The sequence below is a fragment of the Pongo abelii genome, chromosome 1 (genome assembly GCF_028885655.2).
Source record: "Pongo abelii isolate AG06213 chromosome 1, NHGRI_mPonAbe1-v2.0_pri, whole genome shotgun sequence".
NCBI classification, from domain to species: Eukaryota; Metazoa; Chordata; class Mammalia; order Primates; family Hominidae; genus Pongo; species Pongo abelii.
This window is the reverse complement of record NC_071985.2, coordinates 122995596-123014013: the sequence shown is the minus strand read 5'-3', so window position 1 is coordinate 123014013 and position 18418 is coordinate 122995596. Positions and strand designations below refer to the sequence as shown.

At 44.7% G+C, this 18418-nt stretch overlaps 1 protein-coding gene across 1 annotated transcript; it reads right to left on the bottom strand.

The window, feature by feature from the left end:
* Nucleotides 1-5376: 5376 nt before the first annotated feature.
* On the bottom strand, nt 5377-8858 carry GSTM3 (glutathione S-transferase mu 3). Its single transcript, NM_001367599.1, is given in 8 exon segments — nt 5377-5637; nt 5923-6033; nt 6122-6217; nt 6558-6658; nt 6752-6833; nt 7894-7958; nt 8298-8373; nt 8680-8858. Coding segments are annotated over 8 exon segments (678 nt in total). The 5' UTR covers nt 8728-8858; the 3' UTR covers nt 5377-5538.
* Between the last annotated feature and the right edge of the window lie 9560 nt (nt 8859-18418).

The following is an 18418-nucleotide window of genomic DNA, read 5'->3' as shown; positions in this document are numbered from 1 at the left end:
TTCAGTTCTGACTCCAGGTACTTCTACCTGAACTGTCTCTGTTTTAAGACAGGGCATTCTGTTTTTCTGGGTTCTGTCTCTCAGTCAAAACAAAGAGGAATTTTTTAAAGTTCCTTGAGGGCATTAGGCATTTACCTATCAAGCAAACTCTTCTTTTTTTCTTCCAATTCTCAGTGAATGACAGGAATCAGTGCACAGTTGTGAGTGCCTACTTTGTGTCAGGCTCTGTGCAAGCACTAAATATAAAATTTTGCATAAGACATAGTCTCTGCTCTCAGGCAACTTATAATTTAGCAGCAAAGACTAACATCTAAATGAACAACTGGAGCTGTATGTTAAGTCCTGATTGAGGAAAGCGTTGTACCCTGTGGGAACAAAAATTTAAAATATGTGCATTTAAATTAGCCTGTGGGAGGTAGAGAAATGTCAGTCAGGATAAACCAAATCCTAGTGGCTTAATACACGCTTATTTCTTACTTACCCTTCATGTCAGATGTGATCAACCGGGGCCCTGCTATTCGTAGTCCGTTAGAGACCTAGGCCAATGGAGGCTTTAACTTGGCACCTGCTCTGAGTCTAGACAACTGTGGTAGTCAGATACGGTGACTTACTCACTGGCTTTTAAAACTTCTGCCTGGAAAATGTGTGTAATTTCTACTTGTGTTTAATTGGCCAAACAAGTCAGGAGACCACATTTAAGTTAAAGAGTGTCATGAAGTTTTCCCAATGGGAAAACAATCAGAAATCTTTGGTGACCATCACCACAGGGATTATCAGATGTGACTTCAAATCTGATTTGAAGGCTAAGGGAGTTGGGGGAAAAGCAAGAGGCAGAGGGGACAGCATGTATTAAAGTGTGAAAATATAAAAGTGAATGTGGTACTTTTTGGCAATTTGTATTTATAAATTTATGAAACATTGATCTGTTTCAAGTGCTCTAAAATATTTTTTTTTTGGGACAGAGTCTCGCCGTGTCACCTAGGCTGGAGTGCAGTGGTGTGATGTCAGCTCACAGCAATCTCTGCCTCCCAGATTCAAGAGATTCCCTTGTCTCAGCCTCCCGAGCAGCTGGGATTACAGGCATGCATCACTATGCCTAGCTAATTTTTTTATTTTTAGTAGAGAAGGAGTTTTGCCATGTTGACCAGGCTGGACTTGAACCCCTGACCTCAAGTGATCCACCTGCCTCCATCTCCCAAAGTGCTGGGATTACAGGTGTGAGCTACCACACCTGGCCCAACTGCTCTAGAAATATTGACTTCATTCTCATTGTAGCAGGACGAGCCACAGACAAGAACCCCTCAGGCACCGAGTTGTGGAAGGAAAGGGCTTTATTCAGCTGGGAGCATCGGCGGACTCATGTCTCCAAAAACTGAGCTCCCCAAGAGAACAGTTTTTTGGGGCTTCCCTGTCCCTTTTAGGGGCTTACAACTGTAAGGGGGTTCGTGTGAGAGGGTCGTGATCGATTGAGCAAGCTGTGGGTATGTGACTGGGGGCTGCATGCACAGGTAATCGGAATGGAACAGAACAGGACAGGGATTTTCACAGTACTTCTCCATACAATGTCTGGAATCTATAGATAACAGAACCAGTTAGGTCCGGGGTTGCTCTTTAACTACCAGGCCTGGAATGCTGCACCGGGCTGTCTGACTACTGATTTCATTTCTGTCTTTTCTTTAACTCCTACTTTTTCTTTGAGGCAGAAATTGGGCATAAGACAATATGAGGGGTGGTCTCCTCCCTTATTCCCCCTCCTTTGAGAATCTCACTCATTAGTGGGAGTTCTCACTTTCATCCTCACTACCCATGTCTTCTTGCAAGACAGATGGATAGTGATTCATATAGTACACTTGTGCTGAAGCATTTTGGTGAACTAAGGTGGTGATGAAGCTTTTTATCATTTGAAGAAGTACAGGTAGCAAACAAGGGAGCAGTAAACAGGTTCCTATTACTATTACTATTAGGACTGTAGTGTTCCTTCTTCCAGGAGACTCCTTTACTAGCTTTGGTGAAATGGGTGGCCGTGTTGAGGAGACCCCTTTTGCAAGGAACAGAAGGTGGCTCTAGCTGACAGCCAATGAGAAATGGAGGGCCTCTGTCCCACAGGGAACAAAGAACTGATGCTATCAACAATTACACAAACTTGGAGGCAGATCCTTCTCCCACTGAGCCTGGGGATGAGATCAAAGCTCTGGATGACACACTGATTGCAGTTTTCAGATGAAACCCTGAGCAGAGGACCCAGTTCAGCTGTGCCCAGACTCCTAATCCACAAAACTTTGAGACCATAAACATGTATTGTTTTAGGCTGCTAAATTTGTGGGAATAGTGTAGAAGTCTTCCTTTGCCCCTGGAGTTTGACAAGGTTCAGGCTGTTGTCCCATGACCAGGAAAAATTAGGCACATGGACATGGAGAGTGAGTAGGGCAGAGTAGAATTTATTGGGAAAAAGGAAAGCTCTCAGCAAAGACAGGGGTCTTGAAAGCAGGTTGCCAGTAAGGCATCTGTGTTCTGTGTCTTTTATGTGGCAGAAGCTGGGAAGTCTTCTGTGGGTTTTGCCCAGATGAGAGAAGTAACATTTTCTTCTTGGGGTGCTAAAGCTGTGCATGCCTAAGGTTTGCCAAAGGGACTCCATCTTGGTTATTACCCATGAGTGCCTAAGCAAAACCCATGGGAGTGCTAAAACCACAATGCTAATGTCATGTTTAATGACATTACAATGAGCTGGTTAAATTAGGGACATTTAGGCTGATTTATTGTGATGGTCACATAAAGTTGGGATGGTCACTTCTGAGCAACATCCTAGCTTAAGGGTAACTTCTTACATTTTTCCTATTAACTGTAGAGGCAGCATAGGCGCTGTCTTGCCATTGTTCTTGTGAACATAGTTCCTTTCTATCCCTTCTCCTGAGACCCTCCCTCTCTATGTGCCTATCCATCCCTTAACTACCTCCTCTCTCAATAGTGTTACACAGCAATAAATAATGCATTCCCTTTTTGATTTCTGGTCATATCATCGATCTAGCCCCAGGGGCATCCTCAATTTCTCTGGCCAGCCTTAAATACACAAGGGTAGAGCATACCGCTCCCTCACACTATGGAAATTGTATCAGTAGTTATCAGACTGAAAAACTTCTGAGCTTTATACCTCTTCTGGCCAAAGGCTCCCCATGCCCAAATACTGGCCTGAACACCTAATCCCTGCTCACAGGAGGTGGCAAAACATGGCAGTTGAATTGTCTGCTTAGCACCTTCTGTCTGTACTATTCCTCCTGACATCACTGGGTATCCCTGCCATTTGGGCCCTCTGACCATCACTAGAGAGATCCTTGGCTTCTGGTCCATAGGGGATGGCAATCTGGCCCACAGGCCTGTCTCTGAAGACTATTCAAACTCTGCTCTGTGAAAGGAGAGTGGTGCCAAGTCATCTCCACAGGAGTCAGTGTTTCTTAAGTTTGCTTTCTTTTCTGAAAACTAGTTTCTACTACACAAGCAATGCATGAGTACATTCTCTTAGTTAGAAAAGCAAGTCTTAGCCTTAACTTGGAAATGCCCTTTAACTTCCACCATGGAGTCTTGGCCTTTATCCCACTTGCCTGCAGTAAGCCTGTTATGAGTTTGGTGTTTCTCTCCAGACTCTTCTCTATGCTTGGAGATCTTTTTTATTTTTTTAAGAGACAGGGTCTTGCTCAATCACCCAGGTTGGAGTGCAGTGGCAAGAACACAGCTCACTGCAGCTTCAAATTCCTGGGCTCAAGTGATCCTCCCACCTCAGCCTCCTGGGTAGCTGGGACTATGCATGAGCAACTGTGCCCAGCTAATTAAAAAAAATATTTTGGGAGACAGGGGTCTCACTGTGTTGCCCAGGCTGGTATTAAACTCCTGGCCTCAACTGATCCTCTCACCTCAGCCTCTGAAGGTGTTGTTATTACAACTGTGAGCAACCACACCTGGCCTGTTTTGGGGATCTTTGCATGTTAGTTCATGCAGTTCAGTCTCATTCTTCTGTTGCCACGTGGTACTCCATAGTATTGACAGGTATTTACATGGTTTCCACTTATTTGTCATTACAAACAATGCCACAGTGAACATCTTAGTATATGCCTCTTTGAATGAGTTTTGTTTTTTTTTGAGACAGAGTCTCGCCCTGTAGCCAGGCTGGAGTGCAGTGGCATGATCTCGGCTCACTGCAACCTCTGCCTCCCAGGTTCAAGCAATTCTCCTGCCTCAGCCTCCTGAGTAGCTGGGACTATAGGCACATGCCACCATGCCCAGCTAATTTTTGTATTTTTAGTAGAAACAGGGTTTCATCATGTTGGCCAGGATGGTCTCGATCTCTTGACCTCGTGATCTGCCCACCTCAGCCTCCCAAAGTGCTGGGATTACAGGCGTGAGCCACCAAGCCTGGCCATGGATGAGTTTTTATAGCATGGAATTGCTGGGTCATAGGATATGATTTAAATTTTAGAATTGTCCTCCAAAGTAGCTATACTAATTTACAAGTTGACCAGCAGGAAATGCATATCACTTTCCTAAGCCTTGCCAACACTTTAGAAACTTTTTACTCATCGGATAGAAGGAAATATGGTTTCTCACTGTTGTAATTTATAATTCCTTACCTTATAAACATCTTTTAGACATTTTTGGCCATATTTCTATTTTATAAATTGTTCGATTTTGTCCATTTTTAAAAACTCAGTTGTCTTAATGATTTATAGGTCTTTATATAATCTTTATACTAGTGCTTTTTGTCTCACTTGTCATTTATTTGTGGGTGCCTTAGGAAAAGTTGTAGAATTTGATCCTATTCAATTGGTAAATCTTTCCTTTGTGATTCTGTTATTATTTTAAAAAGTAAAAGAATAAAGAATGGCTACTCCACAGGCAGAGCAGCCTATGGTTTTTTCTTTTTACGTCTTTAAAGAAACTTCTCCTACCCTGTGGTCACAAAAATTCTTACATTTTCATCAATATTTCAACAGCTTTGTGTTTAATGTTGGGCCTTAAATTCCAGATTAATTTTAGTGAATAGTGTCAAGTGGGGCTGTATTATTTTTAATGAGTAAGCAATTGTCCCAACTCTATTGGCTAGCCCACCAGTCTGAAATACTGCCTTTATCACACTAAACTCCTATGTGTACACGGGACGGTTTCCGAACTCCAGTTAAGTCCATCAGTACCACAGTTTTGCTTGTGTTATCCTCACCCAGTCTTCACAGGGACTCCAGTCCCATTTAACACACCTGCTCTCTCCAACTGTGCAATCTCTTTTTTTCTAGTACCTACTCTCAGGGCTTGGGCATGAACCTACAGCCCTTGAACTCAGTTGGGGAGTAGGGAAATGCCAGTATCGCAGTGATTCAATTCATATCTTGATGATTCTCCACATATTCTTTTTCCCTTTTAGCCTTTATACCCAAGAGAAATTCAGCTGGACACCAGTAACGTAAGTGCTATTTATTGAAAAGAGCAAAGAAAGAGTGCTGACCCCTTAGGGACAGGATGAAACAAAACAAGCTCTGCAAGTCTGCCTCCTGCTCAGCATACAGGCTTGTTGCCCCACTGGGCCATCTTGTTGTTGATGGGCATCTTGAAGAACTGATCAGACTGTATGTAGGCAGCGATTTTCTCCAAAGCCTGAAAGGAAAATACACCAAATCTTATAAAGACCCCAACCCAGTCCAACAGATGCATACCAGAACAGCAACATTCACGTGTTGCCTGCGTCTACCTCCTCCATTTTTTGTAGACAGTGCCTTCAAGGTATAGAAGTCAGGCTCTTCCCAAGACTTAAAGGTTTAGAGGTGTCCAACCATTGATCCCTTTAGGCAAAAGCCGGGGAAGAATCCTCCACAATGGGATCCTGCAGGTCCCAGGGGAGCTGTGAGTGTTTTTATAAGAGAAAGGTGCAGGAAACGTCACCTCAAAACGGCACATGAAAGCCTTCAGGTTTGGGAACTCATCCAGGCACTTGGGGTCAAATATACGGTTCTGATCCAAGATATCATAGGTGAGAAAATCCACAAAGGTGAGCTAGAAGAAAAGCAATAAGATGCTTAGGTCTGAGGAGTAGTAGCCTGCAGAGATAGAGAGATATCCTCTTCTTTTCCCTTCTTCCTACCTTTTCCCCGGCAAACCATGAGAATTTCCCCAGAAACATGGAGAATTGTTTCAGTTGTCCAGGTAGCTCTTCCAAGTACTGAGGCTTCAGTTTTTCCTGAGAGGAAAAAACAGAATGAGAATAGTGGTGATCATCTTTGTAGTTAATCAGGGGCACAGGCCAGTGATGGACATTTAGTAGCCCCTTCTCTAGGTGGGTTCTCATTGCCTTCACTTGAGGATGGCAGGGTGGGGAAGGAGGAGTTTGGAAAGAAGAGGCACCAGCACCAGAATTACATGACAAAACAAACCAAAAAATATAAGTTCTGTTTCTTATTCTAACAATCTGGGTTGGTGGGAAGGTAGCAGCAGCAGAATGGAACAGAGATAACCCTTGGGTTCCTAAATACCCCTTTTTCTGATACTCCATTCAGCAGATGTGTGCTAAGGAAACTCACGTGGTCGGAGCTGTAACAGAGCCTTATCAGTTGTGTGCGGAAATCCATTACTTGGTTCTCTATGATGTCCACTCGAATCTTTTCTTCTTCAGTCTCACCACCTGTAGGCCAAATGACAACAAATCACCCTTGGCATCATCCACTCTCAGACAAACTACCAGCCTGGGGTCCCTCACCAGCCCTACCCCACTCACACATGTTGTGCTTGCGAGCGATGTAGCGCAAGATGGCATTGCTCTGGGTGATCTTGTTCTTCCCATCCAGGAGGTAGGGCAGCTGAAAGGAAAAGGACGGGACAAATGAACAACCTACCTCTCTCTTGATTCCCTACCTGTCTCTCCTGGGGAAAAGATCACTTGCAGGGCAGTGAACAAGAGAGAGAAGATGCTGTGTTAGGAGAAAAAAGAAAATAAGTAGAAGGTAGCAACTGGGTCCACAAGATTCTAGACAGCGGTTCTTAAATTGGTGTGTGTATGTGTGGGTGTATGTGCATGCCATGGACCTTTTCTCAGAATAAAGTTGTTAAATGCATGAAGCAAAATAGATAATTTACACAATTAAAAAATATTTTTAAAAATTCAAATAGAGTAGCATGTGCCTATTAGTGCATTAAATAGCAAGCAGATATAATGACTAACATAATCTCAAAGTAAATAACATATGTATATATTTACTTACATGTATATAAATATCACTTAAAATATCTGCAACGCATGTAACAGAATATGAAACTACCTGATTTCAGGCTGGGCACAGTGGCTCATGCCTGTAATCCCAACACTTTGGAAGGCCGAGGTGGGAGGATTGTTTGAGCCCAGAAGTTCAGGATCAGCCTGGGTAGCATGGCAAAACCCCGTCTCTAACAAAAATACAAAAATTAGCTGGCCACAGTGGTGTGTGCCTGTAGTCCCAGCTCCTTGGGAGGGTGAGGTGGGAGGACTGCTTGAGCCTGGGAGGTTGTGAGGCTGCAGTGAGCTGTGATTGCACCACTGCACTCCAGCCTGAGCGATAGAGTGAGACCCTGTCTCAAAACAAAAGAACAAGAAACACACAAAAAAGAAAATACCTGATTTCTACTAGTGACAAAGTGACAGACATGGCTAATAACCAATGTCACTTATTGTCTCTCTTCACAATAAAAGGAAATAACTTTTGCTAGTGGTTAATGGGAATGAAAATACATATCCATCCAGTTCAAGGACCCCTGAATTCTATTTATTCTATCCAGGTTAAGATCCCCTATTTTGCATCCTTCTGTACCAGGCAGGAGAGAAGCAAGGATGGATATACTTGAAGGCTTTCCCTTCTGCCCGCCACCTCTACTAAAGCCACTTACATTAGGAAAGTCCAGGTCTAGTTTGAATTTCACATCCAGCCATTGGCTTCGATCATAGTCAGGAGCTGTAAGAGACAGAATTACGTGGGACCCAACCTCCTTAATACCCCACCTGACAAGAGCAAAAGATCTAAAGAAATGACTTGGTCCCAATACCTCAAATTCCCAGGCCCCAAAAGCATAACCATTGAGCCTCTGAGCCCTATTTGGTTAAGCATTAAGACGGGTTTGGGCTATGTTAAAGAGAGAACCCCCAGTTCCAGATAAAGGATGTGTCTCTATTCATCCAGATTGGGGCAGACGTCCCACCCGGCCTTGGCGCGACGCCACCACCCTCTGGGCATAAGAAGACCAGGGCAGGTGGAGGGCCAGCTTGGCTGCACGGGCACGCGGAGCGGCATTACCTTCCCCGCACGTGTACCGTTTCTCCTCATAGGAGGTATCCGTGAACTCCAGGAGCAGGCGGATGGCGTGCGCCAGCTGGGGAAGACAGCGGTTCAGCGACTGCGCAGCTCCCACCCATTCCCAACCCCCGCCCGCTAACGTCCCCCGGCCCCGGGGCTGCCGAGTCCCTGCGTCCTGCCGGGGCGGTGGTTAAGCGGCCCCCAGGCCCGGCTCCGGCGTGGTCTCCTCCGCCCCTCCCCACAGGGCCCGCGATCCCAGAGGCTGGGCAGGGGTCGACATCCGTGGCTCGGCAGCTCGAAAAGGCTCCCGCGGACCCAGAGACCCGCCCTCTCCGCGTCAGTCTCTTTGACCGAGCGGCTCTACCGTTGAGACGGCACTCACCCCACGAATATCCCAGTACCCGAGAACCATAGACGACTCGCACGACATGGTGACAGACTTCGGAGCCTTCGAGGACTGGAGAAACTGTGAGCGGGAGGGGCTTTATACCCGACATAAGGGGGCGGGGCCCACGCGCGGGCGCCCTGACTCCGCCTCCGCCGGGTTCTCCGTCCCCTGCCTCCGCCCCGTTCTCCGTCCCCTCCCTCCGCGGCTCCACAGGGCCGTGCGCAGGCGCGACTTCTGCCGGCGTTGGGGTTCAGGGCCTAGCGACTCCGAGGCGGGACACGGGCAGGAGCGCTGCAGGCGAGCAAGAGACCCGAGGTTGAGGCTCCTGCCTTCCCCGCGGGTGGGAGCCAGACTTCATTCGTTAATGGTGCCAGTGAAGACGCGAAAAGCACCACTAGCCAGGCAGTGGGGACCCTAGTTACCCAGGGAGAGCGAGATTCGCGCTGTTTTTACCGATCCAGCCGGGGCTGGATGAGGGATAGGAAGACTGGGGCAAGGCCGGGGAGTCAGACCAGCTCTGACCACACAGAGCAGAAGATTCCCCACAGACCAAGCTCCCCTCTCTGTCAGTCAAGGACCTCTGCAACCTGACCCCAACATGCTTTTCCAGCCCTGTCTCTCCCTCAGCCCGTCACAACTTCATAAGCCAGCCCAACCCAACAATACTTGCATTTCCCACCTTCGAGTGTTTGCTCTGTGATCCTCCTGCCTGCATCCTAATTTCCACAGCCTATCCTTCCTCAGCAGCCTTGCTGAAATGTCTGCCTTCTCCTTGAAGCCTTCTCAGAGCCAACCTCTATCCTGGCCAGAAGAGGTCTCTTATCTTGAATGTTTCCTACCTTTGTTTTATGGGCTTAAGTAATTTATGGATTCCTTATTATAATTTCCTCCTCCAACCCCTCCCACTTCCTAATGCTCCCGCATTTAGGGAAATTAATCTTGCCTCTTTGTGTAGGATGGACTGGAGGAGGAAAGGTACTACCATTTTTCATTCACTCATTCATCTGTCCAAAAATGTTTAACATGCCTGTTATGGACAGGCACTGTTTTAGGTGCTGGGGATACAGAATTGAACTCAACAGACAAAATCCCTGCCCTCAGGAAGTTTACATTCTAATAGGGAAGAAATAAACGAATACATAGTAAATATCTAGTAAGTCAGATGGTGATACACATCCTATGGAGAGAAATAAAATCGAGAAGAGAGATGGGGGTCTCAGGGTGGGAACTGGGGGAGTCCCAGTAGGAAGGGGATTTGTGTTTTTAAAGGATATGTTCATAGAAGGCCTCATGGAGAAGTTAATCTTTAAACAAAGACCTGAAGGAGGTAAGAAATCAAGCCACTCTGCTGTGGGGGCCACCACGGGCTGATATAAATATAAAACAATAATTGCTGTTCCTTTTACAAGCATGTTTGCTCTGCTCCTGCCTGCACCCTAATGTCCATGGCCTAGCCTTCCTCAAGTAGCCTTGCTCAAATGCTCACTTCTTCCTTGAAGCCTTCTCAGAATCACCCTCTATCCTGGCCAGAAGAGTTCTCTCCCTCTCTTATCTTGAATCACTTCTTACCTGCAGGAGGCAGAGAGAACTCCAGGAAAAGGGAAACAACAAGTACAGGAGTGATCACTCTGTAGATTGTGTTTGGAACCAGAGACTAGATGAGATCACCATGGGAGCGCGAGTAGCAGAGATGAGGTCTAAGGGTTTGAGGTGCTCTGGCATATCAACATGTAAAGGTTAGGGAAAAATGAGAGCAAACCAGCAAAGTAGTCTGAAAAGGAGTGGCCAGGGAGGTAAGAGGAAAACAAAGGGTCCTGGAAGCCATGTGAAGATGTTTAAAGGGAGAAGTGATCAACTATGTCAAGTGTGGCTGATCAAGTAAGATGAAGATGGAGAATCAATGGTTGAATTTAGGAAAGTAGGGGTTTTGACCTTGACAGAGCAAGAGACCTGCCCGAGGACCCTATAGTCATGGGAAGAACTAAGCTTCTGAATTTCGGCAGGGCCCATGCAAATGAAAAGGGGCACAGATTTGCAACAGGGTCAACTCGGGAGGGATAGGATTCTAGTTGACTGTGGAGGAGTGACAGAGGAAGGAGTCTGGAGCTGCTCTGAGGGTTCTGGCCAGGCCTCCGCAGCACAGCCCTCAGGGCAGTCTGAGCGCCTAGATCCCCTAGCTCAGGTGTGGGAAATCACATTTGCCCATCAGTTCAACTGAAGCAAGGTTGGGACTTTTTAAAAGGGCAGTTTGCTAAACAGAAGAAAGGAAAAGAGTACAAACCACATGGACAGGTGAAATTTATAATGCCTGTGTCTCTCCTCCCAAGAAAGCAAAAGGCCAGTCACAAATTCACCTGAGGTATAAGATTAGCATTTATTAAGCACCTATCATATGCCAGGCAATATCTAAGTGTTTACGTATGTTAGCTAATTTATTCCAATTTAAGCTTCACAACAACTTTAGGAAATAGGTGTTATGCCCATTTTTTTTTTTTTTTGCAGTTTTTGCGTTACTTTCTTTTTTTTAAAATTTTATTATTATTACACTTTAAGTTTTAGGGTACATGTGCACAATGTGCAGGTTAGTTACATATGTATACATGTGCCATGTTGGTGTGCTGCACCCATTAACTCGTCATTTAACATTAGGTATATCTCCTAATGCTATCCCTCCCCCCTCCCCCCACCCCACAACAGTCCCCGGAGTGTGATGTTCCCCTTCCTGTGTCCATGTGTTCTCATTGTTCAATTCCCACCTATGAGTGAGAACATGCGGTGGTTGGTTTTTGGCCTTGTGATAGTTTGCTGAGAATGATGGTTTCCAGTTTCATCCATGTCCCTACAAAGGACATGAACTCATTATTTTTTATGGCTGCATAGTATTCCATGGTGTATATGTGCCACATTTTCTTAATCCAGTCTATCGTTGTTGGACATTTGGGTTGGTTCCAAGTCTTTGCTATTGTGAATGGTGCTGCAATAAACGTACGTGTGCATGTGTCTTTATAGCAGCATGATTTATAATCCTTTGGGTATATACTCAGTAATGGGATGGCTGGGTCAAATGGTATTTCTAGTTCTAGATCCCTGAGGAATTGCCACACTGACTTCCACAATGGTTGAACTAGTTTACACTCCCACCAACAAAGTAAAAGTGTTCCTATTTCTCCACATCCTCTCCAGCACCTGTTGTTTCCTGACTTTTTAATGATCGCCATTCTAACTGGTGTGAGATGGTATCTCATTGTGGTTTTGATTTGCATTTCTCTGATGGCCAGTGACAATGAGCATTTTTTCATGTGTTTTTTGGCTGCATAAATGTCTTCTTTTGAGAAGTGTCTGTTCATATCCTTTGCCCACTTTTTGATGGAGTTGTTTGTTTTTTTCTTGTAAATTTGTTTGAGTTCACTGTAGATTCTGGATATTAGCCCTTTGGCAGATGAGTAGGTTGTGAAAATTTTCTCCCATTTTCTAGGTTGCCTGTTCACTCTGATGGTAGTTTCTTTTGCTGTGCAGAAGCTCTTTAGTTTAATTAGATCCCATTTGTCAATTTTGGCTTTTGTTGCCATTGCTTTTGGTGTTTTAGACATGAAGTCTTTGCCCGTGCCTATGTCCTGAATGGTATTGCCTAGGTTTTCTTCTAGGGTTTTTATGGTTTTAGGTCTAACATGTAAGCCTTTAATCCATCTTGAATTAATTTTTGTATAAGGTGTAAGGAAGGGATCCAGTTTCAGCTTTCTACATATGGCTAGCCAGTTTTCCCAGCACCATTTATTAAATAGGGAATCCTTTCCCCATTGCTTGTTTTTGTCAGGTTTGTCAAAGATCAGATGGTTGTAGATATGCGCCATTATTTCTGAGGGCTCTGTTCTGTTCCATTGATCTGTATCTCTGTTTTGGTACCAGTACCATGCTGTTTTGGTTACTGTAGCCTTGCAGTATAGTTTGAAGTCAGGTAGCATGATGCCTCTGGCTTTGTTCTTTTGGCTTAGGATTGACTTGGCGATGCGGGCTCTTTTTTGGTTCCATATGAACTTTAAAGTAGTTTTTTCCAATTCTGTGAAGAAAGTCATTGGTAGCTTGATGGGGATGGCATTGAATCTATAAATTACCTTGGACAGTATGGCAATTTTCACGATATTGATTCTTCCTACCCATGAGCATGGAATGTTCTTCCATTTCTTTGTATCCTCTTTTATTTCATTGAGCAGTGGTTTATAGTTCTCCTTGAAGAGGTCCTTCACATCCCTTGTAAGTCGGATTCCTAGGTATTTTATTCTCTTTGAAGCAATTGTGAATGGGAGTTGACTCATGATTTGGCTCTCTGTTTGTCTGTTATTGGTGTATAAGAATGCTTGTGATTTTTGTACATTGATTTTGTATCCTGAGACTTTGCTGAAGTTGCTTATCAGCTTAAGGAGATTTTGGGCTGAGACAATGGGGTTTTCTAGATATAAAATCATGTCATCTGCAAACAGGGACAATTTGACTTCCTCTTTTCCTAATTGAATACCCTTTATTTCCTTCTCCTGCCTAATTGCCCTGGCCAGAACTTCCAACACTATGTTGAATAGGAGTGGTGAGAGAGGGCATCCCTGTCTTGTGCCAGTTTTCAAAGGAAATGCTTCCAGTTTTTGCCCATTCAGTATGATATTGGCTGTGGGTTTGTCATAGATAGCTCTTATTATTTTGAGATACGTCCCATCAATACCTAATTTATTGAGAGTTTTTAGCATGAAAGGTTGTTGAATTTTGTCAAAGGCCTTTTCTGCATCTATTGAGATAATCATGTGGTTTTTGTCTTTGGTTCTGTTTATATGCTGGATTGCATTTATTGATTTGTGAATGTTGAACCAGCCTTGCATCCCAGGGATGAAGCCCACTTGATCATGGTGGATAAGCTTTTTGATGTGCTGCTGGATTCGGTTTGCCAGTATTTTATTGAGGATTTTTGCATCAATGTTCATCAAGGATATTGGTCTAAAATTCTCTTTTTTGGTTGTGTCTCTGCCCGGCTTTGGTATCAGGATGATGCTGGCCTCATAAAATGAGTTAGGGAGGATTCCCTCTTTTTCTATTGATTGGAATAGTTTCAGAAGGAATGGTACCAGTTCCTCCTTGTACCTCTGGTAGAATTCGGCTGTGAATCCCTCTGGTCCTGGACTTTTTTTGGTTGGTAAGCTATTGACTATTGCCACAATTTCAGAGCCTGTTATTGGTCTATTCAGAGATTCAACTTCTTCCTGGTTTAGTCTTGGGAGGGTGTATGTGTCGAGGAATTTATCCATTTCTTCTAGATTTTCTAGTTTATTTGCGTAGAGGTGTTTGTAGTATTCTCTGATGGTAGTTTGTATTTCTGTGGGATCAGTGGTGATATCCCCTTTATCATTTTTTATTGCGTCTATTTGATTCTTCTCTCTTTTCTTCTTTATTAGTTTTGCTAGCGGTCTATCAATTTTGTTGATCTTTTCAAAAAACCAGCTCCTGGATTCATTAATTTTTTGAAGGGTTTTTTGTGTCTCTATTTCCTTCAGTTCTGCTCTGATTTTAGTTATTTCTTGCCTTCTGCTAGCTTTTGAATGTGTTTGCTCTTGCTTTTCTAGTTCTTTTAATTGTGATGTTAGGGTGTCAATTTTGGATCTTTCCTGCTTTCTCTTGTGGGCATTTAGTGCTATAAATTTCCCTCTACACACTGCTTTGAATGTGTCCCAGAGATTCTGGTATGTTGTGTCTTTGTTCTCGTTGGTTTCAAAGAACATCTTTATTTCTGCCTTCATTTTGTGATGTACCCAGTAGTCATTCAGGAGCAGGTTGTTCAGTTTCCATGTAGTTGAGCAGTTTTGAGTGAGTTTCTTAATCCTGAGTTCTAGTTTGATTGCACTGTGGTCTGAGAGACAGTTTGTTATAATTTCTGTTCTTTTACATTTGCTGAGGAGTGCTTTACTTCCAACTATGTGGTCAATTTTGGAATAGGTGTGGTGTGGTGCTGAAAAAAAATGTCTATTCTGTTGATTTGGGGTGGAGAGTTCGTAGATGTCTATTAGGTCACTTGGTGCAGAGCTGAGTTCAATTCCTGGGCATCCTTATTAACTTTCTGTCTCATTGATCTGTCTAATGTTGACAGTGGGGTGTTAAAGTCTCCCATTATTATTGTGTGGGAGTCTAAGTCTCTTTGTAGGTCACTCAGGACTTGCTTTATGAATCTGGGTGCTCCTGTATTGGGTGCATATATATTTAGGATAGTTAGCTCTTCTTGTTGAATTAATCCCTTTACCATTACGTAATGGCCTTCTTTGTCTCTTTTGATCTTTGTTGGTTTAAAGTCTGTTTTATCAGAGACTAGGATTGCAACCCCTGCCTTTTTTTGTTTTCCATTTGCTTGGTAGATCTTCCTCCATCCCTTTGTTTTGAGCCTATGTGTGTCTCTGCATGTGAGATGGGTTTCCTGAATACAGCACACTGATGGGTCTTGACTCTTTATCCAATTTGCCAGTCAGTGTCTTTTAATTGGAGCATTTAGCCCATTTACATTTAAAGTTAATATTGTTATGTGTGAATTTGGTCCTGTCATTATGATGTTAGCTGGTTATTTTGCTCGTTAGTTGATGCAGTTTCTTCCTAGCCTTGATGGTCTTTACGTTTTGCCATGTTTTTGCAGTGGCTGGAACCGATTGTTCCTTTCCATGTTTAGTGCTTCCTTCAGGAGCTCTTTTAGGGCAGGGGTGGTGACAAAATCTCTCAGCATTTGCTTGTCTGTAAAGTATTTTATTTCTCCTTCACTTATGAAGCTTAGTTTGGCTGGATATGAAATTCTGGCTTGAAAATTCTTTTCTTTAAGAATGTTGAATGTTGGCCCCCACTCTCTTCTGGCTTGTAGAGTTTCTGCCGAGAGATCCGCTGTTAGTCTGATGGGCTTCCCTTTGTGGGTAACCCGACCTTTCTCTCTGGCTGCCCTTAACATTTTTTCCTTCATTTCAACTTTGGTGAATCTGACAATTATGTGTCTTGGAGTTGCTCTTCTCGAGGAGTATCTTTGTGGCGTTCTCTGTATTTCCTGAATCTGAATGTTGGCCTGCCTTGCTAGATTGGGGAAGTTCTCCTGGATAATATCCTGCAGAGTGTTTTCCAACTTGGTTCCATTCTCCCCGTCACTTTCAGGTACACCAGTCAGATGTAGATTTGGTCTTTTCACATAGTCCCATATTTCTTGGAGGCTTTGTTCGTTTCTTTTTATTCTTTTTTCTCTAAACTTCCCTTCTCGCTTCATTTCATTCATTTCGTCTTCCATCACTGATACCCTTTCTTCCAGTTGATTGCATCGGCTCCTGAGGCTTCTGCATTCCTCATGTAGTTCTCGAGCCTTAGTTTTCAGCTCCATCAGCTCCTTTAAGGACTTCTCTGCATTGGTTATTCTAGTTATCCATTCATCTAATTTTTTTTCAAAGTTTCTAACTTCCTTGCCATTGGTTTGAATTTCCTCCTGTAGCTCGGAGTAGTTTGATTGTCTGAAGCCTTCTTCTCTCAACTCGTCAAACTCATTCTCCGTCCAGCTTTGTTCCGTTGCTGGTGAGGAGCTGCGTTCCTTTGGAGGAGGAGAGGCGCTCTGCCTTTTAGAGTTTCCAGTTTTTCTGCTCTGTTTTTTCCCCATCTTTGTGGTTTTATCTACTTTTGGTCTTTGATGATGGTGATGTACAGATGGGTTTTTGGTGTGGATGTCCTTTCTATTTGTTAGTTTTCCTTCTAACAGACAGGACCCTCAGCTACAGGTCTGTTGGAGTTTGCTAGAGGTCCACTCCAGACGCTTTTTGCCTGGGTGTCAGCAGCGGTGGCTGCAGAACAGCGGTGGCTGTAGAACAGCGGATTTTGGTGACCCGCAAATGCTGCTGCCTGATCGTTCCTCTGGAAGTTTTGTCTCAGAGGAGTACCCGGCCGTGTGAGGTGTCAGTCTGCCCCTACTGTGGGGTGCCTCCCAGTTAGGCTGCTCGGGGGTCAGGGACCCACTTGAGGAGGCAGTCTGCCCGTTCTCAGATCTCCAGCTGCGTGCTGGGAGAACCACTACTCTCCTCAAAGCTGTCAGGGACATTTAAGTCTGCAGAGGTTACTGCTGTCTTTTTGTTTGTCTGTGCCCTGCCCCCAGAGGTGGAGCCTACAGAGGCAGGCAGGCCTCCTTGAGCTGTGGTGGGCTCCACCCATTTGGAGCTTCCCAGCTGCTTTGTTTACCTAATCAAGCCTGGGCAATGGCAGGCGCCCCTCCCCCAGCCTGGCTGCTGCCTTGCAGTTTGATCTCAGATTGCTGTGCTAGCAATCAGTGAGACTCCGTGGGCATAGGACCCTCTGAGCCAGGTGCGGGATATAATTTCCTGGTGTGCCATTTTTTAAGCCCGTTGGAAAAGCGCAGTATTAGGGTGGGAATGACCCGATTTTCCAGGTGCCGTCTGTCACCCCTTTCTTTGACTAGGAAAGGGAACTCCCTGACCCCTTGCGCTTCCCGAGTGAGGCAGTGCCTCGTCCTGCTTCAGCTCGTGCACGGTGCGCTACACCCTCTGCCCTGCACCCACTGTCTGGCACTCCCTAGTGAGAGGAACCCGGTACCTCAGATGGAAATGCAGAAATCACCCGTCTTCTGCGTCGCTCACACTGGGAGCTATAGACCGGAGCTGTTCCTATTCGGCCATCTTGGCTCCTGTGTTATGCCCATTTTCTAGAAGAAGAAACAGGCCTGGAGCAGTTAGGGGAGTTGCTCCTCTAAGCTTGAGGTCCCACAGATGGTCTGGGATTCAAACCTAGATCTGTCTAATAACGCAGTTGGTGTGGTTTTCCTGCACTTGGCCATCTGAACAGCCTCTTGCCACATGGCAGTCTTCTTGGGAAGTCTGGGGAACACCAGGTGAAAACACTTTTTTTGGATCCTGGATGGTTTCCCTGCTTCTAGGCTCCTTTAGCTCTGGGAGGCAACAGAGGGTGATGGGTTAATACCTCCTCCCCCATCCCAAGAAATCAACTTTTCTGGGTAACTTTTGCCCTTGACAAGTCACACCCAGCAAGGGTCTCACCTTTTCTCTCTTTTGTGAGGGAAAATTGTTGCTTTTCTATTCTGTTAACAGCTATGAGAGATGATTTTCTGAGGCCAGGAACTTAAGGGAATGACATAGGCTGTCTAAAAATAGGGCAGTCTGGGCCCAGACAATGTTAGGGTCATGGACACATTCAGCTAAGAGAGATTTAAGGGAACATCTTAAGAACCCTCAAATCCATAAGTACATTGGGCCTTATCTGTTGACTAAATCAATAAAAATATAGCTACTTGTATGTAGAGAGGGGACTCCATTGAGATTAAAGAAAGCTACTTGTACTAAAAAATATAAGAAGCTATGGACAGTCCAAACTCTTTGCTTAACCCTTGAGAAAACAGGGACCCAAAGAGTGGAATGACTTGCTGGAGTTCACCCAGCCAACTGGTGCAACTGACCAAAGCCTACAGCTGTCGGTCATGGTGCACTTTGCTACTGTGAAGTGGTGTGACTGCAACTGTGCTGGGTGCCTTGGAATGTACTGAGAGACGTGTGTGCGAAAAAGATGGTGAGCATAGCTTTATTTTGGAGTTTGTTTAGAAAGAGAGTCAGGAGAGCTTGGACTTTAATTCTCAAATTCTGATTCCCAGCTCCGGGTTGCTGTGTGAATGTCCACTCACATTCAAACAATCTGGCTCAGTGATGGATATAGGCTTGCTGCT